The sequence below is a fragment of the Microchirus variegatus genome, assembly GCF_963457635.1.
Source record: "Microchirus variegatus genome assembly, chromosome: 18".
NCBI classification, from domain to species: domain Eukaryota; kingdom Metazoa; phylum Chordata; class Actinopteri; order Pleuronectiformes; family Soleidae; genus Microchirus; species Microchirus variegatus.
Window position 1 is genome coordinate 5,938,028 of NC_139819.1, and position 27,941 is coordinate 5,965,968.

At 41.3% G+C, this 27,941-nt stretch overlaps 4 protein-coding genes across 5 annotated transcripts; 3 read left to right on the forward strand and 1 right to left on the reverse strand.

The window, feature by feature from the left end:
- Window positions 1-610: 610 nt before the first annotated feature.
- On the forward strand, window positions 611-8,003 carry ube3b (ubiquitin protein ligase E3B). The gene is made up of 27 exons (XM_083905221.1): window positions 611-724; window positions 883-1,052; window positions 1,302-1,419; window positions 1,506-1,565; window positions 1,661-1,765; window positions 1,857-1,953; window positions 2,067-2,152; window positions 2,249-2,331; window positions 2,541-2,646; window positions 3,058-3,178; window positions 3,280-3,457; window positions 3,579-3,745; window positions 4,221-4,388; window positions 4,472-4,643; window positions 4,736-4,854; window positions 4,923-5,037; window positions 5,126-5,225; window positions 5,323-5,442; window positions 5,532-5,708; window positions 5,802-5,912; window positions 6,009-6,146; window positions 6,226-6,291; window positions 6,367-6,425; window positions 6,521-6,703; window positions 7,359-7,470; window positions 7,549-7,641; window positions 7,724-8,003. The coding sequence occupies exons 2-27, from the start codon at window positions 892-894 to the stop codon at window positions 7,913-7,915; spliced, it is 3,207 nt and encodes a 1,068-aa protein (XP_083761347.1). The 5' UTR covers window positions 611-724; window positions 883-891; the 3' UTR covers window positions 7,916-8,003.
- Window positions 8,004-11,653: 3,650 nt separating this feature from the next.
- Window positions 11,654-15,733, forward strand: aldh3b4 (aldehyde dehydrogenase 3 family, member B4; the record flags this gene model as incomplete). Its single annotated transcript, XM_083905279.1, has 10 exons — window positions 11,654-11,706; window positions 13,062-13,257; window positions 13,347-13,457; window positions 13,699-13,819; window positions 13,895-13,980; window positions 14,473-14,554; window positions 14,629-15,018; window positions 15,116-15,282; window positions 15,367-15,466; window positions 15,534-15,733. 10 exons carry the CDS (start codon window positions 11,654-11,656, stop codon window positions 15,731-15,733), a joined length of 1,506 nt encoding a protein of 501 aa, XP_083761405.1.
- Window positions 15,734-15,743: 10 nt separating this feature from the next.
- mmab (metabolism of cobalamin associated B) lies at window positions 15,744-17,495 on the reverse strand. 2 transcript variants are annotated; one of them, XM_083905281.1, is made up of 10 exons: window positions 17,391-17,495; window positions 17,119-17,177; window positions 16,934-17,027; window positions 16,781-16,838; window positions 16,603-16,675; window positions 16,424-16,521; window positions 16,275-16,339; window positions 16,129-16,188; window positions 15,952-16,050; window positions 15,744-15,827 (listed from the first exon to the last, which is right to left on the reverse strand). In XM_083905281.1, exons 1-9 carry the CDS (start codon window positions 17,492-17,494, stop codon window positions 15,966-15,968), a joined length of 696 nt encoding a protein of 231 aa, XP_083761407.1. In that variant the 5' UTR covers window position 17,495; the 3' UTR covers window positions 15,744-15,827; window positions 15,952-15,965. The 2 variants fall into 2 exon arrangements, with proteins under 2 accessions (XP_083761407.1, XP_083761406.1); XM_083905280.1 differs by lacking the exon at window positions 15,744-15,827 and having other exon boundaries at window positions 15,913-16,050.
- A 438-nt stretch (window positions 17,496-17,933) lies between these two features.
- Window positions 17,934-25,379, forward strand: mvk (mevalonate kinase; the record flags this gene model as incomplete). Its single annotated transcript, XM_083905413.1, has 10 exons — window positions 17,934-18,041; window positions 18,498-18,645; window positions 18,743-18,887; window positions 20,328-20,483; window positions 21,313-21,416; window positions 21,553-21,598; window positions 22,451-22,541; window positions 22,941-23,060; window positions 24,369-24,522; window positions 25,228-25,379. The coding sequence occupies exons 1-10, from the start codon at window positions 17,964-17,966 to the stop codon at window positions 25,377-25,379; spliced, it is 1,194 nt and encodes a 397-aa protein (XP_083761539.1). The 5' UTR covers window positions 17,934-17,963.
- Between the last annotated feature and the right edge of the window lie 2,562 nt (window positions 25,380-27,941).

Below are 27,941 nucleotides of genomic sequence, written 5' to 3' on the forward strand. Positions count from 1 at the left end.
ATAAATCATTATTAGAAGTAGATGAATACGATACGTAACAATGTGTCGCCTTGTTAAGTACAGTTGGCGTCTTACTCCTAATTCACACATTTAAAAATGCTTTAATTGTTTTAGATCTACTCTGTACATTTCCGCTGCTGGAGGAGTAACACTGATACCAGTCCCTCTGTAAAACAACAACAACAACAAAACACTCGCCTATGAAGATTAATTCAATTACACGGACTCTAAATGTGCTATTTAAGCAACATACATAAAAATAGACTAAAATATCTCCAGCAGTCTAACGACAAACACAATATTTTAACGAAGAGATACATGCCCTACCCGGAATCATTTAATGCGACACACAGGATTAAGGACTGCAGTCAGTGTACGAATCACCTCTCATTGTTTACATTCCGAAACGCTGTCTTCCCTTTGTTGTTGGGCTTGTCACTGACACGGGATAAAACCTAACCCCACAATGAGGACAAATATCGCCAAAACAGTTTGAAGAAAAGCCCTCCCGAGATACTATCGGGCAGCCAAGCGACGACTAGCCCTGTGTGCTAACTTACCCAGCTCCATCTTTACCGTATCGCCCCGGTGCTTCAGAAATGGCAAGTTAGCCTTCGCGAGTTTTCGTCCTGCTTGGATGTCGAGAGCAAACAAATGAGTGCCGGGGTATAGCGCCGAGTGAGCCTGAAGGCCAGCCGGAATCTACACTCGAGGAATATCGCAGGTGAGCTCGCTGTCACGTCAACTCAGGACATGGTGAAGATGTGCGTTTGTTATCACAGCCACAGTCTTCCAGAAACCTCTGACTGGGTGGCTGTGGTGGATTATCAGTGTATGGGTTTGTTTCACGACATTCAAATTGATTTTATTTCTATTTTCTAGGGGTGCACAATGTTTGGTGTGCCTCAAAGCTCCAAGTCCGAGTTCCTGGACAAAGCCAGGCAGGCCAGGGAGGAGAGGAAGGGGCACAAGGAGAAGGAGAGAGCAGCAACCCAGATCCAGGCTCTGGTCAGGAGGTTCCTCTGTCGATGCAAACTCCAGAAGCAACTAAGGTAGTTCCAGATCCTCTTAAAAATATCCCTTCAAGGTCAAGTAATCTTTATAGTCAATATCTTCTTTATTGTGCATTCATAGGTGTGGACTCCATGTTTAAGCTACTGTCTTTACTGCTGTAACATTGTGGGGGCTAATAGGATTATCTTATTTTATCCCACATTCTTTCACTAGTTTAAATTATAAACATTATGAATAGTTTTTTTTAATTCTATAATCATCTGCTCTTTGCTTCTGTGTCTCTCCAGGACAGAGGTCGATAACTATTTCCAAACCTCTGAAACTGGCACGTCGAAAAGAAATGCACTTTCACTTTTTAAAAACGCTCGGAAATTACTGTTCGTGTATTGCCAAGAGGATAAGATGGTGAGTTACTGACCCTTTACCATGTTAATAACAATTATTATCACCCATATTTTTGATTATAATCAATATTTCTCTATGTCACACAGAGGTTTGAGAAGCTTTGTCGTGCCATTCTGGCCAGCATGGAGGTTGAAAATGAACCTAAAGTGAGCGCACTCATTCATATTCCACCTTTCTACATTTTCACCCATCTTGTATGTCATGTTTGTCTGAGCGACTGTTTTTCACGTGTGCCTCTCAGGTCTGGTATGTGTCACTGGCCCTTTCCAAAGACCTTACAATTCCCTGGCTCAAGCAGGTAAAAGATGTCCTGTGGGTCTGCTGTCAGCTACTGAAACATTTAAAGGTAAGCCCTTTTATTTATTTATTTTTTCATATTCATCTCACCATATACAGTACATGTTACATGGCATCAACCAGTGTTTTGTGATTTGCAGCCTGACATACTACAGGACAATAAAATGATAACGCTGTACCTCACTATGCTGGTGACCTTCACAGACACCTCCACCTGGAAGATAGTGCGAGGGAAGGGTATGTCTTAATTCAAGGTCAAATAATTAACAAAAAAGATGATGCTGCTGTTTTATGTACCACTGCAAGAAAAGAAAATCATGTTGTCTACGTTTTTTTTTTTTTTACTTTAGGAGAAGCTCTCAGACCTGCTCTGATGAGGATGTGTGAAAATATCATGGGGCATCTCAATCAGAAGGGGTTTTATTCAATGCTTCAGGTTCAGTATTACAGCTCGTACTTTTTCAGTTATTAAAAAAATTGTGTTGTCTTTTTCTTCTTGAATGTTTGTTTCTTTTTTTTTTGTCTTCTTCAGATTTTGCTAACCAATGGCTTGGCACGTTCTAAACCATCTCTCTCTAAAGGCACTCTAACGGCTATCTTCACGTTGTCACTAAGGTGAGATCTTATTTTTATGTCTCTTGTTTTGTCTTTGTAAACAGAAATGATGTGACATTGTTTTTATGCAGCACTGTGTGAACTCATTTGACATCGATTTGAATGTAAAGGACATGCATATTTAAAAGTGACACACCACAGTTTTGATTGCATTATACACACAGCATTTCCTTCCAATAACTAAATTTGTTGTGTGTTGTGTTTTTTAGGCCGGTCATTGCTGCTCACTTCTCTGATAACCTGCTGCGATCATTCCTCATCCACGTCATGTCAGTTCCAGCCGTCGTTCACCACCTCAATGTGCTTACACCAGAGGTAAAAGCCCTCTCATATACAGTATATACATGTGTGTATGTATCTATGTATATGTATATGTATGTATGTATGTATGTGTATATATGCATATGTACATATGTATGTATGCATGTATATATGTATGTGTATGTGTATGTGTATGTGTATGTGTATGTGTATATATATTTATATCCATATATATACACATACATATATATGTATGTATATATGTAGTTTTATATGTGCGTGTGTGTATATATATATACACATATATATACATACACACACATACACATACATATACATATACATATACATATACATATACATATACATATACATATACATATACATACATATATATATAAGGTGCATGTATAATGATTTGACCTGATCAGAGTGGAGGCGTTAATGTCTGTTTTTTGACAACAGTGTATGGCATCAATCCAGACGCACGACCTCCTGAGGAAGTTCATTTTGTTCCTCAGCCGAGAAGAACAGTGTTCTGACATCTGTGTGTGTTTAGAGGGCAGCCACACTCTCTGCTTACTCGGTATAGTATTTTTTTGTTGTTGTGTGAATACGTGTTTTTATTGATCTCAGCGAATCATGCAAAGTCTTGAACTTTATCTTTTTCATATTTTTTTGGGGTAGGCAATCTGATTCACTTGGGGTTCCTGAACGAGAAAGTCCTTGAGGAGGAGGCCGGCCATTTTGTGAAGGACCTTACTGACATGCTGTCGTACTGCCAGAGATACGTGTCCCAGAAGAAGTCGAACCTTACCCACTGGCACCCTGTCCTGGGCTGGTTCTCACAAACTGTTGACTACGGGTCGGTAAAAGTGATACTGTTGACTTAAATGGATTTAGAAGAAACAATAACAAGCTGGTTTAAAGAGGCTATAGACTTTTGTCAAAAATAATATAATAAAATACCTTTTTTTCTTCCATAGCCTGAATGAGTCAATGCCATTGGTCACCAAACAGCTTCAGTACCTGTGGGGAGTTTCTGTCATTCGGACGCTTTTCAGCGACGTCCTCTCTAAAAAGCTTGAGAGCCAAGAGCCCACCCCTCCACCTGCACAGCCCAGTACATCACAGAATAATCTACCAGTTAAAAGTGAGTCAGTTTAATATATGTGAAAATCTACACTACCGTTGAAAAGTTTGGGGTCACTTAGAAATGTACCTTATTTTTGAAGGAAAAGCACTTTTTTTCCAATGAATATAACATTAAATGAATCAGAAATACACTCTATACATTGTTAATGTGGTAAACTGCTATTCTAGCTGCAAATATCTGGTTTTTAATGAAATATGTACAAAGGTGTATAGAGGCCCATTTCCAGAAACCATCTCTCCAGTGTTCTAATGGTACATTGAGTTTGATAATCGCTTTAGAAGCCTATTGGATGATTAGAAAACACTTGAAAACCCTTATTATTTTGTTGTAATTTGTCTTTTGATGAATAAAAGTGTGACTTTTACTGGAAAACACAACAAAAATTGCATAGGTGACCCCAAACCTTTGAACCGTAGCGTATGTTCGACGTTTCTCGACGGTTCTCTGCATCCGCTACCGTTTGTGTTGTCAGACCTCTTCAAGCGAGCGTTTCAGAAATCGGCCTCTGTGAGAAACATCCTGAAACCCGTGGGCGGGAAGCGAGTCGACTCGGCCGAGGTTCAGAAGGTGTGCAGCATCTGTGTGCTCTACCAGACTGCTCTGTCTACACTGACACAAATACGCCTCCAGATACTCACAGGTCGGTATTGGTGTTTTTTTTCTTTAATGTTACACAAACAGCATTTTGAACCACGGAGAATCACGTTGTCTTGTTTTCTGCAGGTCTGACGCATCTCGACGACCTTTTGCCTAAACTGTGGGCCTTCATCTGCGAGCTCGGTCCTCAGGGAGGCCTCAAACTCTTCATGGAGTGTCTGAACAACGACACGGAGGAGTCCAAGCAGCTTTTGTCCATGCTCATGCTGTTTTGTGACTGCTCGCGGCATCTCATCACGTAATTTAAGAGACAATTCAAACTATTTTGTGCATCACATTCTCATTTCAGGGTTAGCATTGTTGACTGTTGATACTGTGAACGCGTTGCAGGATTCTCGACGACATCGAGGTCTACGAAGAACAAACGTCTTTCAAGATAGAGGAACTCATCACTATCTCGTCCTTTCTGAACACGTTTGTGTACAAGATGATATGGGATGGTATCTTAGGTGAGTGTGGTTCTTAAAGGTATCTGATTTAAAGGGTTTATTTCTCACATTTATTTCTTTTTGAATAGAAAACGCTAAGGGAGAGAAACTGGAGTTGTTCCACAGTGTTCACGGCTGGCTGATGGCTCTTTACGAGCGAGACTGCAGGCGAAAGTTCACCCCCGATGACCACTGGCTACGCAAGTAAATACAAACACTGTGAATCCCCGACACACACACACACACCACAGCTGTTCTCTTCAGTCTAACTTAACCTCTATGTTGCGTTCAGGGACCTAAAGCCCAGCCTGTTGTTCCAAGAGCTGGAGAAAGGAAAGAGAAGAGCCCAGCTTTTATTGCAATACATCCCACATGTCATTCCACATAAAAACGTGAGTAAACAGGGATGCTTTTATTTAAAGCAGTGTCATTTTCTTTTCTTTCTTTTTTTTTAATCGATGTTTGATTGCTTCCCCTCTTTGATTTCAGAGGGTGCTTCTGTTCAGGAACATTGTAACAAAGGAGAAGGAGAATTTAGGATTGGTCGAAACGAGCTCAGCTTCACCACACGTCACCCATATTACCATTCGACGATCACGCATGTTGGAGGTAACAAAAAAACCCAACAGATTTTGAGAGCAAAATTTGGACGTATTAAACTACATTAAAGTGACGCTTCCTTCCGTGCCTCTTCTCAGGATGGATACGATCAGCTCCGTCGGCTGCCGGTGAACTCCATCAAAGGGGTGATCCGTGTGAAGTTCGTCAACGATCTGGGAGTGGACGAGGCCGGCATCGACCAGGACGGCGTCTTCAAAGAGTTTCTGGAGGAGATCATCAAGAAAGTGTTCAATCCTGCTCTCAACCTGTTCAAGGTGAAGTCACATAGAAGATACGTGCCACTTTTTTAAGAAACACACCTCTGCTGCCGACTGTGTTTATGACACGTAATCTTTGTTTTTCCTTAGACAACGAGCGGAAATGAAAGGCTGTATCCTTCGCCCACGTCTTACATCCACGAGAACCATTTGCAGCTGTTTGAGTTTGTGGGGAAGATGCTCGCGAAAGCCGTCTATGAGGTACATGTCACTTCTCTTCTCACCCTGAGCATCGTATTTTAGGTGATTTTTGAATGAGTGGATCTTCATATAATCTCTCTCTCTGTGTGTGTTCAGGGCATTGTTGTGGACGTTCCGTTCGCCTCCTTCTTCCTCAGTCAAGTCTTGGGTCACCACCATAGCACTTTCTATAGTTCCATCGATGAGCTTCCTTCTCTGGACTCTGAGTTTTATAAGAACCTCACCTCCATCAAGGTCAGTAAACAATATATTTTACTACCAGTTAAACAGAACTTTAATCTCGTCTTAATATAATTTCATATTTGAATCTTAGCGCTATGATGGAGACGTAGGGGATCTGGGACTAACGTTATCCTATGATGAGGATGTCATGGGGCAGGTAAGGCAGGAAAATATGCAAGTTATGATCCACTTTTCTTGAATAAGAAGTGAAAAGTTACTTTTTGTGTTTCAGCTTGTCTGTCACGAGCTGATACCTGGGGGGAAAACCATGCAAGTCACCAATGAAAACAAGTACGTTAACACAGGTTCTGTTCAAAGAAAATAAAAAATACCGTCTGTTTGTTGTAGAAATCTGACCTCAGTCTCCCCCCCCCCCACTCCTGCAGGATCAGCTACATCCACCTCATGGCTCACTTCCGCATGCACACGCAGATCAAAGAGCAAACGGCGGCTTTCATTCGAGGTTTCCGCTCCATCATTAACCCAGAGTGGCTGCACATGTTCTCCACACCCGAGGTCCAGCGCCTCGTCTCAGGAGACAACGCTGAGATCGATCTGGACGACCTCAAGTATGTCACGTTTCGTCTTTTTGTTGTCGTTAAGTCTCTAATATCCATAATAATCCATACTGTATCTACTCACCACAACAATATTAATTATAATTAAAAGGCTGCATGTTTTTGGACCGTGACCGACTGGGTCGCTAGCAGGTTGGTATTGCTAACCGCTATACCAACCGTGTGGCACCAGACAATTAATAAAAAAATATTATTTATTTTATTTGTGGGACATTTAAGGTCGAGGTTAATAGTAAATAAAACAGGAAGACACAAAAATAACACAGATACGGCTACATAAGAACAGAACAAAGGACAAGCTAGCAACAATGAGAAGAGAGAAGGGCGTGGTCACACAACGCTCTGATTTGAAGGTGGAGAGAGTGAATTTGACACTTGCAAGCCACACTAACCGTGTGCGTTACCACTTCTTTGACCTGTTTCCTCAGTTACCTTTTGTTTTCCCCATTGTCACACCAATGCAGTGTAAATAATACATGATGCTACACTTGTACTAAGCTAGCTCAGACAGCTAGCTCAACCTGAATCCAACCAGAAATGAAAAGCGCAACATTTCAAAACGTTATGTCTGGACCTGGTCTACTATCCATGCTCTGTACTCTTAACTAAATATTCTCTCCTGCCGTTGTTTTATTCTCTTTCTTAGGAAACACACCGTCTACTACGGAGGATTTCACAGCAGCCATCGTGTCATCATCTGGTTGTGGGACATCCTGTCCAGTGACTTTACTGCTGAGGAGAGGGCTATGTTCCTTAAAGTGAGCTGTCCATTTTCACCGCAGCACACTTATCATTTCAACTTCATCGCCTCTTATCCTCTCTCATGTTTTTCACAGTTTGTTACGAGCTGCTCAAGGCCACCTCTTCTAGGTTTCGCCTACCTCAAACCACCTTTCTCCATCCGCTGTGTGGAAGTTTCAGACGATCAGGTAACGGGGTTGTCGGGTTGTTGTTGTTTTTTGTCGTAGCTGTGTTGCATTTGTACTAACAGAGCTGTTTTCTGGTGTCCAGGACACTGGGGACACTCTGGGCAGTGTCCTACGGGGCTTTTTCACCATCCGCAAAAAGGAACCCGGCGGTCGACTTCCCACCTCGTCGACGTGCTTCAACCTGCTCAAACTGCCCAACTACAGCAAGAAGAGCATCCTGCGCGACAAGCTACGCTACGCTATCAGTATGAACACGGGCTTTGAATTGTCCTAACGCGGGTTGCATCCGGACAGACTGCACTCTTCGATCTATCTGGCTTGTGTTCTACAGCCTGAACCAGGCTTGAGGCTCAGATTACCTGGATTAGAGCCTGTCTTTTCAAAAGGGGGAATCATGAAGGACCCACAAAGTCTTCTTTTGTCTCTTTTTAAAAAAACTGGGACGAGCTCAGCTCCCACTACAGCTCTCTTCTGTACGTAAAGTGGATGCTGCGTCTGCAGCACAATCCAATTTAAGCATCTCCCTCTTGCCACTCCCAATAATCCAATATGATGTGTATTCAATTTGGTGGAAATACAGATGCACAGTGGCTCGATCTCGTGTTTCTCAGGCTTAACAGAATCATTCTTGGATCCAACACTCCCGTCGTAAGTGAACTGGAAAGCAATACCGATGCAATGCAAAGCCATTAGACACGCGGTCGACGACTCAGCCGAGTGAAACCAAGTCATGTGTTGTGCGTATACGTAAATGTTTGGAACTCTCCGATGTCGGGCGAATCTTAAAAAAAACAAAACGCGTCTTTTCTAATTACGGTCAGAGACGAAATCGTCGCCGCGTCGTTCAACCTCTGCAGCTGCACTCGCGCGTTAAAGACGACGACGATGACGAGAAACGGTCACCTGCTTCTTTCTGTGTTGTCCTATTGTATGGAAACTAAAAACATCTGCCTCAATCGTGGAGAAGCAGCAAAACTTGTGATATGAGATCGAAAACAAACTGATCAGCTGCTGCTGTTTGATCCAGAAGAGATTGTAAGTGTTCATTACGTCATATAATTGACCTACACTCCAAAAAGAAAAGTGAAGTAATTATGCTCGTCTTTGTACCTAAGTTTTTTTTGTCACTACACCTTTCAATAATACTGAGTGCCTCATGTATTTTGCCGCCCCCCCCTCCCCTCGTCCACTATCACACCTGGCTGTGTTTCAGCTATAACCAGTAACCGCGTGTATATTGGAAACAAGCCATAGACGCAAAGGAGTTAACTCTCTGCTCCTCTGACGACACGACGCAGAACGATCCAACCACTGTACGACCACTGCAACATCAAACATCAAACCGAGGAGGAGTTCCGACGCCGCGCTCTCTCTCCTAACTCTGTGGACTTTGTAAGCCATGCTGGAAAAAGGAAATCGAGATGCGCGCGACGAGCGTCTCGCCGTGATGTCATGGACTGGTTCGACCAACCAAATGTGACTGTTTTGAGTTGATTTTTTTCCCCCTTTTTAGATGAAAAATCCTTGCACATGTTTCTGCTGTTTGTAGCCGCGTGAGTTGGGGGGGAGGGGGGACATGAGGGTGATGAACGTGACCTTGTAGTAAGCCCGGATTAACACTTATAACACAGGGTTCATGATGAAGATGCTTTTTAAACATTAAACAGGAACTTTTAAAAGAGAATATCAAAGGTTTTAACACACTTATATAAAAAAAACATCCTTTATTATGCAAAATGTCCTCTGTCATGAGTGAGAATTAACACTATTATCGACATAATGATCACTGTAATGAGTGGTTAAATCGTGTTATGACAATATTAAAATGTCATAACTAAGACAATTGACTTCCTGCAGGCTACTAAGGAGGTTTTTTTCAAATCGGACAAATCAGGACGACCTTGCTTCAAACACTCGTAAATGGATAAAGGTGAAAATGCAGCGTGTGTGTGTGTTTCTCGTCCGATGAGGTCGCTCATCTGTTTTTAAATGATGTCAAGAGTAAGCTGCACTTACTTTAAAATGTGTGTTAAACAGTGTTGACTGCTGAAGGTGATTCTGGTCTTGGGTTATCGACCACGCTGTTACAACAGATGATGATGATGATGATGACAATAAATGGTCTTGGAAATGTGGAAGATCTCATCTCACTGTTGAAAAGTGTCGTTGATCGTGGCTTCTCTACACTAACGTCGTCATAAAAAGAGGCAATCGAGGTGTTTGCGTGTCCTACAACACAATATCCCCAACACTGCTCATGCTCAGCGTCAACTTATTCATTCAACAAATGCTAAATGTATTTATATTAAAAATATACAGGAAGTCCTGAGCAAATGAAAGGAAAACACCATCGTTCAGATTTCATAAGGAATGTTTATGTCTCGCATGTATCCTTCAAATTTTCCCCCCCCAAAAATAAAGACACATGAAACTCAATGGAATCTCATCGTTCAGTCCTTGGGGGTGAGAAGAGTTTCTCCTGAGTGCATCCACCTCCATTTGACCTCTTGACCTTTTCAGTGCCTTTAAATCTGAATGATGAGACGTTATGTTCTATGATGTTGTTGAATTAGTAAGTTAAGCCGCCGATCAAAAGATCTAAGTCTGACCATAACAAAGAAAAGGTTGGATCTGTGTCTACTTTAACCCCAGTAATGTACAAAAGTGTTAAATAAACAATTTTCTTGTTTTAAATATTAGTTTTAAAGATGTTATTTCACCCCCTTTTCTCTGAGCCCATGGTTCTCAAACTGTGGTACATGTTCCACCAGTGGTACGTGAGCGCCCTCTAGTGGTAATGCTCCTCCCTCGGTTGTGCATACAACCTTTATACAACTTTCTCTTACGGTCCCCGCCTGAACGTTACTTTGTCACAACCTTTATACAACGTTCTCTTATGGTCCCCGCCTGGACGTTACTTTGTCACAACCTTTATACAACGTTCTCTTTTGGTCCCCTGAACGTTACTTTGTCACAACCTTCATATAACGTTCTCTTTTGGTCCCCTGAACGTTACTTTGTCACAGCCTTTATACAATGTTCTCTTATGGTCCCCTGAACGTTACTTTGTCACAACCTTTATACAATGTTCTCTTTTGGTCCCCTGAACGTTACTTTGTCACAACCTTTATACAACGTTCTCTTATGGTCCCCTGAACGTTACTTTGTCACAACCTTCATATAACGTTCTCTTTTGGTCCCCTGAACGTTACTTTGTCACAACCTTCATACAACCTTTATACAACGTTCTCTTTTGGTCCCCTGAACGTTACTTTGTCACAACCTTCATACAACCTTTATACAACGTTCTCTTATGGTCCCCGCCTGAACGTTACTTTGTCACAACCTTTATACAATGTTCTCTTTTGGTCCCCTGAACGTTACTTTGTCACAACCTTCATACAACCTTTATACAACGTTCTCTTACGGTCCCCTGAACGCTACTTTGTCACAACCTTTATACAACGTTCTCTTTCGGTCCCCTGAACGTTACTTTGTCACAACCTTTATACAACGTTTTCTTATGAAAGTTACTTTGTCACAACCTTTATACAACGTTTTCTTATGAAAGTTACTTTGTCACAACCTTTATACAACGTTTTCTTTTGGTCCCCTGGACGTTACTGTGTCACAACCTTCATACAACCTTTATACAACGTTCTCGTGCCTCAGCTCTTGGTCTTAATGAGTTCATTGTGAACACCTGCTGCTGAGTGAGGTCAGACGGTGAAGAGTTCACTGTTGTTTTCTTGTTTTCTTGAATAAACCCTAACGGAGCTTCTCATTGGTTGTTTGGTATCAAATCAGGTTGCTGCTCGTGAGTTTCTCCACCTGACAAATGTATTAAAAAAACAACCTTTCTTATGACGTCACACACCGTGCGCTCTGTAACATCTCGCGCGCAGCTCCTGGAGTCGTGTTTGGATTTGTTTGGACTTCTCTCGAACACTAAAGTTGTCGTCACGGTTGTTTACCCCTCACAAGTGTCCTAAACTGAACCTGCACAACAACCATGAACAGTCAACTGAGCCCTTCTCCAACACGGTGGTTCAAAACGCTGCGCAGGTAAGTCTCAACTATGATTTATCCTTATCTGAGTTGTTGTAATATTGTATACCTCAAATCTTTATTAACTTCTTCTGCTGCAAAAACGAAAACATAATAATAATAATAAGCCTTCATATTTTAACTGTGATAGTGTGTTGTTCACTCATATAATCACCTTCATCTTCCTTTTTATCAGGGATGGGACATACCACTTTGTTGTGTCCGATACTGACACCAATATCACAAACTCTAGGAAGCTGTTAACAACACATTTGTGTGTAACAAATATTGTCCTCCCCCAAAAAGAAGAAATACATTTTTTTTACAGTCTGTACATAGTGAAGCATGCAATATATATATATAGATATATATATATCTATATATATCTATATATATAGATATATATATAAAAAATATATAGGCTTTTTTGGATTGTTTTGTATTTTACATTTTTATCCTATGCAGTGATTTTGACTGATATTCCCATCCCTACTCTTTTTATTAAACAAAACATGGACGATTCTCACTTAGATATCATGGTGTACAGATATGGATCCCAATAACCAAGAGATCTTCTTTGTTAGGAATGTTTTTACTATTATTATTTTTTTTGTTATGTATTGTTCTATTTCTTAGTTACTTGTTATAGTTCAACAGACTAAATAATAAGACTGAGCAGCATTGTTCATATTTAATATTTTTAATAGATGACGCGATCTTGAATACTTATAATAGATTGTATGTTGTATATCATACATTGATTTGATGTAAATGACATGAACCGATGCTTTTTATGCAATTTCCAATCAGCCAATCACATGGCATGTAGACATAGTTAAGGAGACCTGCTGAAGTTCAAACTAAGCATCAGGAATGAGGAAGAAAGGTGATTTCAATTGATTATGTATGAATGAATGAATGAATGAATGTAGCATTGTTGTTTGTGCCAGAAAGGCTGCTCTGAGTATTTCACAAAAATGACTGAAAATCTGGCTGGGATTTTCACACACAATCATCTCTAGGGTTTACAGAGAGGTCAAAACCATAATTCTTAATTTTGAACCACGGAGAGCGTATAATAATATGTGATATAATAATGTCAGTAATGTGCATCACCTGACTGGCTGAAGGTGGACTTTCCACCATATCCCCTCTACTAGTGGGAGGCTTAACTACACACAGTGACTCCATTCAGACAGGGCCAGGCATCAGTAGGGAGGAAACATGAGTGTGAAAGTGAGGGCATGCTCTGTCTGTCAGAGGAACGGCAGGTTAACGTGCAGAAGGTATTATTTTGCGATATTGCCATGTAGAATGCGTCATTTGCCGATTTGCAATATTTCAAACTGGTGGTGATGATTTTTGGCTTCCAGGACCAGGCTGGGGGAGCAGTGTTTGAAGACGTACCTGCTGGAGAGCGCCGATCTCCTGAGGAGGGCCAAAGTTGCCTTTCAGGCCGGACGCACCCTCAAGGAGAGCTTCAGAGTGGCTCAGCTGGAGGCTGTGGTGCGGATGCTGGAGGAACACGAGTGTGACTTTGTGGACGCTCTTGGACGCGACCTCCATAAGGTGAGCGGTGGTGGATGGGTCTGTGTTTGCTGTAATATCACCAACTTTTTAGTTGTCCAAACGGGTCTTCATTTGTTATCTTTGACCAGCCGCGCTTTGAGACAGTGGTGTCGGAGCTGATGCTCGTCAAGAACGAGGCACTTTATGCCATCAACAACCTCAGGAAGTGGATGCAGCCGCAGCACGTGGAAAGAAACCTGGTGAGTTTTTCTTTTTACGTTACCAGTAAAACATCTTCACAACATATTAGGATTAATCACGACTCGCACAAACAAGAACATTCTGTCTCGTCGCCGTTACAAAGACGCGTATTGTGCTCAGCCGATTGCAGCCAAAGCAGATTAAAACTTTAGTTGCCCTTTTGTAAGAATAATGTGGCTTAATGTATTTTTTCTTTTTCACTTCCAACCTAATGTTTGGGTTTTGTCTGATTTGATTTAGTCCACCTCATTGGACGAGTGTATGGTGGTGAGGGAGCCACTGGGCGTGGTCATCATCGTAGGGTACTGGTGCAGTCCTGTTCAAATGTGTATGGTGCCACTGGTGGGGGCCATTGCTGCAGGTGCAGTGAGTGATTTAGTCACATCAACGTAGAGTTCCGGACATCTGCTGATGCTATGTTGTTCATATGCTGCAGGAAACTGTGCGATCATCAGTCCCTCTGAGTGCACTGCTCACACATCGGAGCTTCTCCATCGTCTCATCCCTTTCTACTTGGATAATGTGAGTAGTTTCAATTATAAAATCCTCCTAATATGTCACAGAGACGCAGGAATAATGTTCATATAACAAACTGAACTCACCAACAACAACAGTACAGCAAAAATATTGACATTAAAAATTTTTTTTTGCAGACTGCAAATCATGTTTTTACGTTTTGAAATCATCTTTTGGCATGTGGCGCCACCTACCGCCGTCTACCAATCATTGCAGTCAGTAGAGTCTCAGCTGCCGAGTAACCACGGGTTGCCAGTTACATATGAGCTACAATAGCGGAGAAAACGAAACCTAAAAGACCTCTGTATTTTGAATTTGAGTGTAGTAACCGTTTTTGGCCACATTCTTACATATGGCGCCTTTAAATATGGGTGTATGAAAGACTTTTCCTTTATTTCTGTCTAACTTTTTCCCCAAAAAGCAGTCACAAACCTTTTCAGAGGCACCATAATACTTTAAAATGTCATGATCTGATCTAAAATTCTTGTTCTCCTCAAGGAATGCTTCCATGTGATTATTGCAGGCACGAGTGACTTGCCTCAAGTCGTAGAGCTCAAATTTGACCACGTCTTCTTTACAGGTAAAGATAAAAAAAATATGTTTTATGTCATTTGAATGCGAATGTAAAAAAAAAACATGGCTGTCGCTCTTTAGGAACCAAAGAGGAAGGAACCAAAATAGCTCAGGCTGCGGCTCGCACTCTCACCCCCGTCACTCTCATTCTGAGAGGCAAGAATCCGTGTTACGTGGACCAACACTGCGACATCGCCACCGCCGCGCAGCGAATCACCTGGGCTAGTTTCCACAACGCCGGACAGAGCGTGGTGGCTCCGGACTACATCCTGTGCCACGTGGACGTCAAGACGCGCTTGGTGCAAGCCCTGAAGTGCTGCCTGACGCAGTTCTATGGCTGCGATCCCCAAGAGTCGCGCAGCTTTGGCCGCATGGTCAACGTGGAAGCCTTCAATCACATGAGAGACATGCTGTGGAGATCTGGCAAAGTGGCCGTGGGTGGACAGGTGATCGAAACAGAGAAGTATATTGGTAGGAATCCCTTTTTAAGGAGTTTAATTCCTTGAAGCTAATACATGTTGCATGTCTGATCCTGATTTTTTTTTTTTTTTTTGGGGTCAACTTCAAGCCCCAACAGTTTTGACAGAAGTGGCCGAATCAGACGCCATCATGCAGCAGGATATCTTTGGCCCAGTTCTTCCCGTTCTGACCGTGAACAGTGTGGACGAGGCAATAGCATCCATCAATAGGCAAGAGAAACCGCTGTGTGTGTACGCATATTCCAGCAACAGTAAGGTACGTCACGACCACCGCTGAAGTTAAAACAATGCATAATAATTGGATAATGCATCTGCGTTCTGACCTTCCATCGTGTTCCAGGTGATTTCACGACTAATGAGTGAGACTTCCAGTGGTAGCTTCTGCTCCAATGACAGCGTCCTGCAGACTTTAATGGTAGCGCTGCCTTTTGGTGGAGTAGGTAAGTCCCGTTTCACACAGCAAATACTGCAATCTGACACTATTACCTGCAATAAATTTTTTGACAGGTGCCAGTGGGATGGGTTCTTGCCACGGACACTACAGCTTTGACACCTTCTCGCACAAGAAATCCTGCCTGCTCAGAAGCACGCGGTTCGAATGCGTCACCTATCTGCGTTACCCGCCCTACGAGGAGCGCAATCTGTCGCTGATGTCGTGGGCCAGTAGTCTTTCTCAGAAGAGCCAGGGCTGGTGTCAGATCCTGTGACTGTGTGGGACAGTTGTCATGGAGCCATGTTCAAAGACAAACGAGCGCTCTCTACAGTAGGTTTGTGTGTTGTGTACTGGTTTGGTGACGACTCCTGTGTGAAATAATGAATTGGTTGAATGGCTGTGATTGGATTAATATGATTTACATCATCATATTAGGATAAGAAAAAGAGAAACTAGCAGTTATAGTCTTTATTTGTTAATTGACATATTTACAATATTTCTTTTCCTCATTCGGGTCTTTTATAGATCGTCTCCTCATTGCCTTCTTTCATGGCTGCATATCTGGCCACTGTGAACAGGTAGTCACTCAATCTGAGAGGAAATGGAGGGACATTATGACACGTGTGGTGGAAATATACAATGTTCTCATTTCAGCACAACTAGACACACCTGTTCAAAAACTTGGCAACCTCTGGATCTGCCTCCCCTGAGCGCACGATAGGAGCAACACTATAACGAGAAAAAACAAGAGCGGTCAGAAACATCCGTTTAAGTGACAAAAAAAAATAGTGTGAAATAATGCGACTCAAACTGACCAGCGTTCTGCTCTCCGACAAACTGTCCGTGCTAAGTGCAAAGCCGCGCTGCTCTTCCCTCCGGACTATGAGACATGGAACATGAGGGTTATTAGTGCAACAGGAAAACAACGTCTCAAACAAAGAATTCTGTGTATAAATGGGCTTACGGGTAAAATGAAGTTGGTCAATGGAGGGAGTTCGTTTGTAAAGTCATCAATCCATTTTTCCAGGTCCATAATAGGCTGAGCCGTGAATTTAGTTTTGTCTTTTCGAAAACACAAAAAAACAAACTTTATGATAAAACCAGACACAATTAAGTTGTTTTTAATGACCAGCATATACATACTTATGTGACTTTCTCTTGCAGATGATCGAGGAGTGGCGATATTGGAGCCCACGTCCTGTAAAATGCACTGTATCTGCAATGACATGGAGGGCAAAAAAAAATGCACCAATGCGCAATATCTTTCTGGCCAGTTTGAAAATGATCTTTAAAATGAATAAATGAAATCTGAAAATCAAACCTTGTCCAGCTGATGTGTGAATGTGTGACCTTTGTCGAGGCAAAATTCTCTGGCCAAGCTGTCGAGTAGGAATCATAAAAGTAAACATAGGTGAGGCTAGAATTAAAGAACAAGCTTTATGGTGATATGACATTTAAATATGTGCTAATTTACCCTATAGCTGATGACAGTTCATCTGTATTTCCCAAGGCTTCAAAAATATCATCTTCTTTTGGTCTCCTTTCTCCTGTAAATGTACTTGAGAAACCTTTTTGAGGGGGGAAGAGTAGCAGGAAGTCAACTATTACATGTAAAAGAATGAATAACTACAAACCATCCTAGGGAATTTGAATATGAACCTTTGTCTCCAGTTTTGGTGTATATTTTAGGAACTCTGTTGTCTCCTTCGGTTGCATAACTTTTAGGGGACAGGATGATTAAAGAGAAGGATGAAGTAATTCAACACAGACCTGCACTATATTAGCATTGTATTATTGTTACACTGGGTCTTTTAATCTTCACCGTCAAACAACACACCGTGCTATTCTCTTTTAGCGAATATTATGTCCATTTTATATACATATAACAAACAAAACATATTGCTTGGACAAAGAGCCGCAGTTACAGCTACCTTCTGTCTAAACACAGTGTTATCCTTGGCCGGAACTCCCCGAAGAGCCTGTTTGTCCTTAAAACACAGCGAAGGTGAGCAAGTTTGATGATAAACGAAGCCATGTTCAAGCTAACTGCTAACAGTCAGTGCCCCCCTTTTTTTTCCCTCCGCGACGCCCGTAGTTTGTGGGCGTTTCTTTTTTCATCGCGCGATTGGCCAACTCACCGGATGGTGGGCGTGTACTACGCGTCTATTGGACAGTAGGACATAGTTCAAGAATTGTGCGTCGCTGATTGGACACTGGAAACCAAACATCTGATGACTTTTTCCGCGTGTGTCGCGTTGTGGGTTTAAGTTATGTCTGTCATTCCTGGCTGAGATTCTCGGAATATATGCGTGTTTTAGACGGCGAAAGTAGCCTTTTCGACATTCTCGCAAAGCGCGGGGTTGTGGCTGTCGGCTGTCTGTTGTTGCTGTCGCGGAGTAACGAGCTATAGCTGTTAGCTGCCGGTGGCTAAGTGGCTAATAATAATAGCACCACCACTACTACTGTCAGTGATAAGTTGACCAAACTCCAGGTAACTTTTTGTCATGAAAGTCAACGACTGCTTCGTGTCTGCTCCTGGGAAGGCGATCCTTCACGGAGAACATGCAGTCGTACATGGGAAGGTAAGAGTAAAGTGAACATTCTGTGTAAATGTTTTTATTTTTTTGGTGACTACATACGTCAGCAGCCAATATTTAACCAAATCATGGCATTACATTGATTTTAGGACAATGGTTTAGTCAGCCAACCTTGCTCGTTATAACAAACTAGGGCTGCAATGATTATTCAGTGAATTGATGATTAATCATCACTAAATGAATCGTCAGATGCGTTGATAATCGGTTAATCGGTGTTAATCGAGTTGTTTTTGGTTTTTCTAAAACTGAATAAATTTAGTCTGTGGACAAAACGAGACATTTGAGAACATCATGTCTCTCCTTATATTGCCAAAGTCCAACCTAGATACTGAAGATCGTATCTGCTCATCCCTAGATTAGGGATAATCGTAGTCCACTGTGTATCTGTGTGAAATTATGCATATTTTTGATGACCCTTTGACCTTTGGTGCTTCTCCACAGGTGGCCCTTGCTGTCAGTTTGAACCTGAGAACATTTTTAAGGTTGACGGCCACCGCCACTGGCAAAGTTTGCGTCAACCTTCCAAATATTGACATATTTCTCAGCTGGGACGTGTCTGAGCTGAAGCAGCTAATTTCTTATTCCTGTGGTAAGGGATGATTATTTGAACTATTAAATCAAAGTGTTATCAAAGTGTGTGACATTGTGCAATTGTGATAATAGCTGTGTCTTGTTATTAATATCAGCTCAGAAGGAGGAGGTGAAGTCTCTGGACCCTGAACTCGTGAGGAGACTGCGTGAATTTGTTGGTGCCGCTGATGGAAACCTGGACACCTCCCACATGGCCACCTTAGCCTTCCTCTACCTCTACCTCTCATTGTTTGGATCAGGGTGAGACAGAACTGCTGTTCTTCTAAAGATATGTTCAGGGTAATATGGCAGTTCAACACGGCAGTATGGCTGTGTGTATTAGGGATGGGTTAAATTCACGATCACTAATTGATGTGTGTGCACAATTACTAATTCTAATTCTTAAGCTAAAACAAAGCCCAGCAAATATCACCCCTCTGTAGAGCAGCATGTGCTGGCATTTTCACAAATGCAGCTGTAGACATGACAATGTGCTCCACCTAGTGGCGGTGGAGAGAAATAGCATGCAAATCTGTCACTAAAACACCCTCAAGTAACAGAATCAAATGGTGTTGAAAGAATATTTTGCTATGGGCTTTATAATAATAATAATAATAATAATAATAATAATAATAATAATAATAATAGCTTTATTTGTATAGCACCTTTAAAAACAGCGGTTTACAGTGTGCTTTTACATACAGATCGAAATACATACATATAAACAGTATAAATGAAACAAATATTAATTTTGAGCTTTAATCAAAACAAAGAAAATATTTATATTTGATGTTCTAAGAACAGGAGATTGAAATTGAATGTATACTAATGCTCTTTCTCGCATGTGAACTGTTGCGTAACATAGAGTTGTTCAGGTCCTTTAATGCTGTAAATGTCACCATCTGATTGTTTATTTCACTGCTGTTTCCTTTAAAATATTTAATTTTATTGTAATAATGTGCTCATTTTTGTCGATTCAAGGGAAAAAAAAATTTCACCTTTTAATGAAGTGGTACAGAGACGCAGAAAAAGGCAGGATGTTAGTTTTAGCAGCCGCAGCGGCTGTGAACAGGCGAAAGATGTTCACGAACATTAGAGCTGCCGGTTGTTGGGAGGTTTAATCGGAACTGACACGGGTGCCGGTGTCTGACAGAGGTGATGGGTTCTGACAGTATGGCCGCTAATGAGAGTCTGGCACTGGGCCACAACTGCAGCCTTTAACAAGTCTGGATGTGTTTCCCCCCTTGAGAAAAGAGTCAGACAATTAGTTTAGAGTATTCTCCTGTCTGGCCAAAAGCAGCTTCCTTGACAGACATCGACAGCGATGTCAGGCGAGGTTCTGTTGGCCCCGTGTAGTATAGATGTGTATAGATCGCCATATATTACTGTACCAATTAATGTGATTGGAGAGAAGGTAGTGATTCTAAATATCAATGTTCCTTTGTAGGTTGTGTGGTTTTTCATTAAAGTAGTTTATTTTATTTGTATAGCACCAAATCACAACATAAAATATTTATACATGAGTAAGCACTTAGTGTCAGAGGAGAGAGAAAAAGAAATCTCTGCTAGACCCAGAGTCCAGATAATTTGCAGTCATCTCTTAATCATGTTAATGGTAGTATTAAGTCATATATATATATATATATATACAATATATGCATTTGGATTTTAAAAGCATCTTTTAATGTGTGTTTTCCTCAGCGAGCTGCCCAGCCTGACGGTGTCTGTGTGGTCGGAGCTGCCGACCGGAGCAGGACTGGGGTCGAGTGCCGCCTACTCGGTGTGTTTATCTGCAGCTCTGCTGGTCGCGAGCGGAGCCATTACGGCGCCACTCAAAGAGTCGGATCACGCCGCCAGGTAAGAATATATGCACATAAAAACAAACAAAACATTAGCCTTAAAGCTGCGTTTACAATCTGTAACCTGTGCTGTGTGCAGTCAGACAGAATTATGACAATATGCCCTAAATGTCACTAAATTAAAGTTTTCTCATGATTTCTTAAGGGTTTTTCTTTTTTTTTCTCTTACCAAATGTGTTATTTTTGTTGGTTCATGTCGGTAATGGAGGACTTTATTGAAAACATAACCAAGAATTGCAATAATGTAGCATAAAGACAAACTTGTTTTGGGTCAAAAATCTGGTTACTTTGCTCCATGTAACAAATAAATAATTAAAACTGAATCACTTGCATTTGTGGACAAACCCGAGACATTTGAGAACATCACTATTTACAGGTTTTTCCACATTTTTCCACATTTGCTGACATTTTACAGACCAAACAAGTCCCTGATTAATCAAATTTGACAATAATCTTTACTTGCAGCTACACTGTTTTGTTAATCCAATCCAACTTTATTCATAAAGCACTTTAAAAACAACAGCATCTGAAACAAAGTGCTATACATCAGAGATAAATGAACGGAGAGAACATACAAACGTGTGACCTAATAGACTTAAGAACAAACAATAAAACAATAAAATACTGTAGAAAATAACAGCTCATACAATAAAACTATAATAAAAGATAAAAACCAACATACTGGGCCGAAAGCCAAAAAGTAAAAATGTTTTTAAAGTTTTAAAATCTCACAAACATCTGTAAAACATTAGATACACCTTCAGTTTATAAGGCTGCATTAGAGATTAGGTCACAGAGTTTTTCAAGTTCTTACTTTGATTTTGCAGGTGGTGCCAGGAGGATCTGGAGCTCATCAACAGCTGGGCATTCCGAGGGGAAATGATCATCCACGGTAATCCATCAGGAGTGGACAACGCTGTAGGAACATGGGGTGAGGCCTGAATCCTATAATGTGTCTCCCTTTGTCGGCGCTGTAATGGAATCACGAGTGTGTTAAAGCACTTCGGCCACCTTTCCTAAACATCTGATCATTATCTCTTTAATGACTCTTATTTGCCTTAATGTAGGTGGCATGCTGAGATTCTTGGCTGGGAAGATAATACCACTGAGCAGGTACTGACTGATTAACATTGTTTAATTCTGTTTTCGTTTAAAAGGGGACATATTATGCAAAATCAACTTTTTAATCATTGAAATCCTTATATATGGGACTCTATCAGTCGGCGAAGTGTGAAAAAAGATGACTCACACTCGCATGTTTTTGCAGTCCTCCTCAGTCTAAGTATAGGAGATAAAACACGCAATGTTGACTTCCGCAGTCATTGCTACGTCACAATGCGCTAAATTCCTGGAATTGTTGTCTCGCGGCGCTCTCGCTTTGTCCGTAAAACAACGCGAGAGTGTTGCCGAGGGCAACGATATCCGAACACTGGAAATCTGCAAAGTCTGCGAAAAGTTCTATTCTTGGCTCCACAGTGCAGCACAGAGTTCTACACACACTTCCAGCCTCAGAGGATTTATCTGTCCAGTGGATACATGTTATATATGACAGCAATGTGTCTGCTCGAGCCAAATGCTAACTGCTGTTAGCTCCCAGTAGCCTCTGTGGCTGATGTCATTTCCTGTCCCTTAAGTTTCGTTTTTACTTTTTTTTTAAGGTGGACCTTTAAGGTGGACTTAAAGAGATACTACTAAACCGAGCGTTCTGAAGAGGGCTGTTTTTTAAACTGCTATGGTGTTTCGTCCTTATAGTAGTTTGACCAAAGCATGATTACAGACATGTTCATTAATACACCAGGGAACTAGTTTAACTTGAAGTAATATGGTATAATATGTCCCCTTTAAAGTGAGCAAGTCGTTTTTTTTTCCTTTTCCCTCACAGGAAACAAATGAAGGCTGTGTAAAATTAGCGCAGCAGGATTATATGTCTGTGTGAACACTGTAATCTGTCTGCTTTACTTACAGAGTGCCGTTATTAAGAATCCTCCTCACTAACACCAAAGTACCGCGCAGCACCAAGGTACTTGTTGCCGGGGTGAAGGACAAAATTAACAAGGTACTTAATGTTTTTTTTTTTTTTCTTTCCTCCCCCGTGTTATATATTTCGACACTGTAATTAATATAATAGGTGGCGCTTTTTGCAATGGCAGATCCTCCAGAGTCTCGCATCGAGTGCCTTCATAAAATATTGAAATTAAACTCTTAGCCGAGCACCCGTGTGTGCTGTTGCCGTGGTGAAACCAGCAGGTGTTCAGTTGTCTGCCTCGGTTGCCGTGGCAGTGTTGTGATCGGGGCTGGAGCAATCAAAGTCAAACTGTGACATTCTTGCAGTTTATGTTTGTGTACAGGTTCATCTATAAATGCGCCAGACTTTTCTATAACGTGCACACAAAAACACACCTGTGGCGGCTGTAAGGAGCTGTGATGTTGATTTCTTTCTTTTTTGTTTCTGTAGTTTCCCTCCGTAATGACCCCAGTGTTGGACTCTGTCGATGCCATTTCCTGCACGTGTGAGAGAGTCCTCTCCGAGATGACCTCTGAACCCATCACAGGAGAGCACTACAGTATTTTAGAGGTACAACACGATAAAGCCAATTATTTTATAGTTAAAGTAGAGTTGAGCAATTCATTTTTTTCAAATCAAAACACAAAAGCTGCAGTTTAAGTGTTCTATTCGATGAATGGATTCATTATCTGCTAATTTTTTCTAAATTGCCAATTCTTTATAAATAATTGGTTTTAGTGTTTTTTTTTTTTTCTAAGTGAAATGAAATGAACAAGTTCTTTTGATTTCAGATTCTGAAATGTGAATGCTTTGGTTTCTTTGCTCCTCTATGACTATTAGAATTAATATCTTTGCTTTGTGGAAAAAAAAACACAAAAAACCCACAAAATGACTAAAGGATTAAAAAAAATAATTCAAAGATTTATTGATAATGAAAGTAATCATTAGTACATGTTGGAGACTATTTGTATTTGTCAAAACATGAACAAAAGAGCTAGTTTGGCGTCAGGGAGCAGCCACGGATCATGAGCTTTGGCTCACATCCCGTTTAAGTGACCGATCCTCTCGGTGATCCTTTTTCAGGTTTTTTAAGTTGCATATACAACAAGCTAACACCGACCACCTGACTCCTCGTATCGCTCTCTCTCTCTACGCCTCATATCTCTGCTAAACTAGGCTAATCTCACCAATTGCCTTTTGTCTATCACGTGACGCGTTCTGCATCAGTTTCAAAGTAAGAGCACAAGGCATTTATTGTGAAATATTTGCAGAACCAGTGGAGCGGGGGCTTCACACTTAAGAGTCTTGGCATTTTATTGAGTAAAGTAGTGTGTTTTAAAACTTACATGTGAAAAACCTCATGTAAAACAGCAGCAATTTATAATTTAAAGGCGATGAATCAAACAGTTCTCTTTATCAGACATATTAATTTCTATGGATTTAATGAGTGTTGGAAACATTTTGGCTAATGTAAATACACTACTCAAATATATATATAACAACAACTACTATTGTTGTTTTTAGTGTTTCTGTCTTTAAATGACTCTTTATTTACTCGTATTAGTGAACATGTGTTACAAAACCCCACATGAAAACACTAAACAGTGGTTACTAAAACAGTTTTCCTTCATATTAGTATAGACTTATAACAACTGAGCGCTTGTCCCATTGTTTTTTTTATAAGCAGTCCATTTAATCCAGAGTTTTTAATGGAAAGAGCGTTTTTCCAAAGTACACTCACCTATTATATTGCAGATCAAATCTCAGTCTGAAACATTACAATTACATGTTTCTTCCAAATGGTTCAGCCCTACATGATTGACCATATTCATATTCAGCACATTCCCTCCTGTGAACAGCAGTCCGTATCATTTATAGGAGCTCATTGACATTAACCAGCACCATCTGAACGTGATGGGCGTGGGACACACCGCTCTGGACACACTGTGTCGGGTCACACTGACCAGAGGACTCCACAGCAAGCTCACTGGTGCTGGGGGAGGAGGCTGTGGCATCACGCTGCTCAGACCAGGTACTGCGGTGCATGTGAAGCGTCATAGATTTTTCGTTTTTTGTAGGAAGAGAGTCAACTTTTCTCCAGTTTACATGATGAATATAATTTAAATGACGTCAAGGCATTTGACTTAAAATGACTCCGAACTGTACGAGGGACGCTCGAGTCAAACTGTCAGACTTGCTGACAAGTGACAACAAATTCCTCTTTCTGTTTTCCCTGAAATACTCCGTCTTTTGTTGTGATACAACAAACAAGTAAATGATGAAGGCGGCTGCTCATACACAGACTTTTGGATCCATTCTGTGCACGAGGGAAATTTGTCTCTCATCCTTCTTTTGAGAAAACGAAACAACCAAAGAGCTTATGAGTTGCATCTTCCAAATAGATGTTCCAGATGTTCTGTATTTGTTTCTAAATGGATCATTTACTACTTCTTGTCTTGTTCTCAGAGTCTTTTTCAGTTGAGAACACACGTATCAAATTGTTGTTGTCATTGCTTTAAAAGCCGCTCTTTCTTCAGAAGCATCATAGTTTTCATTTGGATGCAGTATCTTCCTCATTGAGCTGAAACCTCATTATATATTTGACCAAGACGTGGTCCTTTTTGGGACATAGAAAGTCTAGTTATCGTGTGTTTTTATTATTATTATTATTATTATTATTATTATATATATATGTATAACTGCAGCCCATCTTGACTCCACTTGTTTATTCTCGTAGAAACGGACTCCCAGCTCGTGGAGAGCACAGTGCACGACTTGAGAAACTGCGGCTTTGACTGCTGGGAGACGAGTATTGGCGGGCCGGGCGTCCAGCAGCACTCTCCTTTGTCTGTTAAGGACGAAATTCTGGGGATTTTAAACCGGTATTGACACACGACTGTCGACCACACAAGAGGACACGCGGGCAGTTGTGCTGACGTAATAAAATGGGACCGAGGAGGGGACATTTCATCTGACAGTGTGCAGAGCTGGAAAGTGCTGCATGGACTCTTAATTACACGTTTTCCTACTTAATTTTACTTATGGAGTGTTTGTCCAGATTGCACGGTTATGCACTGAGCTCTGTGTCCACTAGATGGCACCAGAGTTTCATCAATGCATCCCATGAAAGATGTCCGGTAAGAGGTTCTGATAAATTAATATGTAAGTGAAGCACTGGCAGGATCATGTCGGAGCAGTAGGGTCAACCTATTTTAATGGATTAGATTAGTCATTCGCAGTCGGCCATTAATTACTTAGCGCTGACGTTGTAACGCGGCGGCGGCGGCGGTTGTTGTATAAGCAAATATTTATGATTATGTAGGATTTACGTGACCAAAAAAACTACTTTTTTTAAATGCCATCAACAAAAACTCCCATTACTCATAGTTATGGAAGTGAAATGATCATATTAGAATACATAATTGAAAAGCTTTTTATTCTATTGTATAATCCTGCACTTTTCTTAAATTAGGCTCTGGATTTAAATGTAAAAAAAACAACAACAACAACACGTTAAAAGTAGATTTTATAATTGCAGTTTTATGCCGTGCTAATTTCTGTATGTGTTTCAATTTAAACTGAACTGACAGTGTTGTTGTTGCGAATAAAAGGCAGGAGAGCGAGAGAATGGAGGGGGAAAAAGCAGAAATGTGTGGCCTCTGGATTAGCAACACCATAATGTGAATCAACAACAACAACAACAACAACAAGCATCCGTCTGTGAGTCACACACACACACGCACGCACACATGTGCACACAATCTGTGTGTGTCTTCCCAGTCACTCATCCTCCCTCAGCAGCTACCAAAAAAAAAAAAGAATTCTGCAAAATGCCGCACATACAGAAGATAGATGTGTTTAGAATATCCCAGATTTTTGGTGGAAAAGGTCAGTGTGGCATTCTGCCGAGTTTAAATATCCATTTCATTTCTTCTTCTTTTTTTTATAAATGTCAGGAAGATTGAGTAGTACAAACATGGCAGTGAACGTGAAGAAATGACATTCGTCACCCTCCCTCCTTGTCCGCCTGGCGCCCCCCTCTGTCCTCTTGAATTGTATCATCTTTATGTCAGGGCAGGAAACCCCCCCCCCCCGTCGGGGTGCCGCACAGTTGCCCCTAACCCCTGCTGGAATTTAATTACCACTATGCTTTTCAATTGAAATGGCATTGACGAAAGAGGCGAGGGGTGGGGAAGAGGGAGACAACAGAGCCTGTTCCATTTGAAGACCCACTCACTCCTTTTACCGCTGCAAGGCACAGATGGTATTTTTTTATTTTTTTTTTATTATTATTATTACCAGTGTCGGAGCCTGCTTCTTTCTGCTCTGATGAATAGAATCTAAGGAGGCCCTGAGATTATTTCAGATAACAGACAGAGTGAGGAAAAAGGGGGTCAAGGATGTCAGAATTAGAGAGGATACAGTGAAAACAGTGTCCCACGAGTAAAAGGAGCCAGATGAAAAACACCCCCCCCCCCCCCCCCCCCCTTTCACATTTAACATTTAGGGAGTTTTGTCTGCACGGATCGATGCGACAAAGAGAGAGAGATCCACCGATGTATAATTTATTTTGTCCAAGTGGGAGGAAAGGAAAATGTTAAATGTGAATTTGCTGAGTGGACATGATGCCCACTGTGGCCACCACGCTCCCTGTGGTCCATCACTCAACGTCTGAAATGCTTGTCAGGAGCTATTAAGTTTGAATACAGAATTAGACCTGACTGACAAGATATCATGTAGCTCATGGCCACTGCTTTTTTTTCGCTAACAGGAGGGGGGGTAGTTTCTGTGCGCGTTTGACGTCCGACTGCGAGCGTTTTTTTTCATTTATACATAGATGGAATCTCTGGACGTGTCGGTTGGTTGTTGTTGTTATTATGACGAGAAATCGCTCGTGAAGTTGATTGTGCTCCATGTCATGATATCTGTGTCAGAGGGGGATGTGGAATTGGCCACGGCGGGGAGGATTCTGTGCGGAATGGGCCTCTCCCCGGCGTTTGTGTAGACACAGACGCACTGACGGAGAGGCAACATCAACATCATGAACTCCTCCGTCATCATGAGGGCTGCGTGATCCTCCTGGGGGTCTTTGCCCTTTTAGTGAGTGTGGGGGGGTGGGTGATGTAAGTAGCGGGGGTCCGATTAAGTCAAGGGTGCTGTCAAAGAACTGAGGATTTGTTGTATTGTTCCATTAATCCATAATACATGTGTGTGTGTGTGTATGCTAACTTTTTATAGCTCTAATAACTTCATTTGGATGTTTGCTTTGTGTCTTAGCTAAAAAACAACAACGAATAATCAATGCAAATTATGGCTTAAAATGTAGCCGTCTTCTCACAACTCTCCCTATGAACAGCTTCTATATATTCTATGTATTTGCTTACACTGTGCAATTTTCTAGCATTTACTTTTCACTATAAATATGCAAATTTGTTTCGTCCTCCTTTGTTT

Bases quoted from the DNA above. Each gene is read 5' to 3' on its own strand.
- ube3b (XM_083905221.1), top strand. From the start codon at position 892: ATGTTTGGTGTGCCTCAAAGCTCCAAGTCCGAGTTCCTGGACAAAGCC. The intron at 2,153-2,248 runs GTTCAGTATTAC...TGTCTTCTTCAG, and splicing joins GGTTTTATTCAATGCTTCAG to ATTTTGCTAACCAATGGCTT. The intron at 3,179-3,279 runs GTATAGTATTTT...TTTTTGGGGTAG, and splicing joins CCACACTCTCTGCTTACTCG to GCAATCTGATTCACTTGGGG.
- mmab (XM_083905281.1), bottom strand. From the start codon at position 17,494: ATGGCTTCGTTTATCATCAAACTTGCTCACCTTCGCTGTGTTTTAAGG. The intron at 17,178-17,390 runs GTAGCTGTAACT...GTCCCCTAAAAG, and splicing joins ACACTGTGTTTAGACAGAAG to TTATGCAACCGAAGGAGACA. The intron at 16,051-16,128 runs GTGTGTCTAGTT...ATTTCCTCTCAG, and splicing joins GTTGCCAAGTTTTTGAACAG to ATTGAGTGACTACCTGTTCA.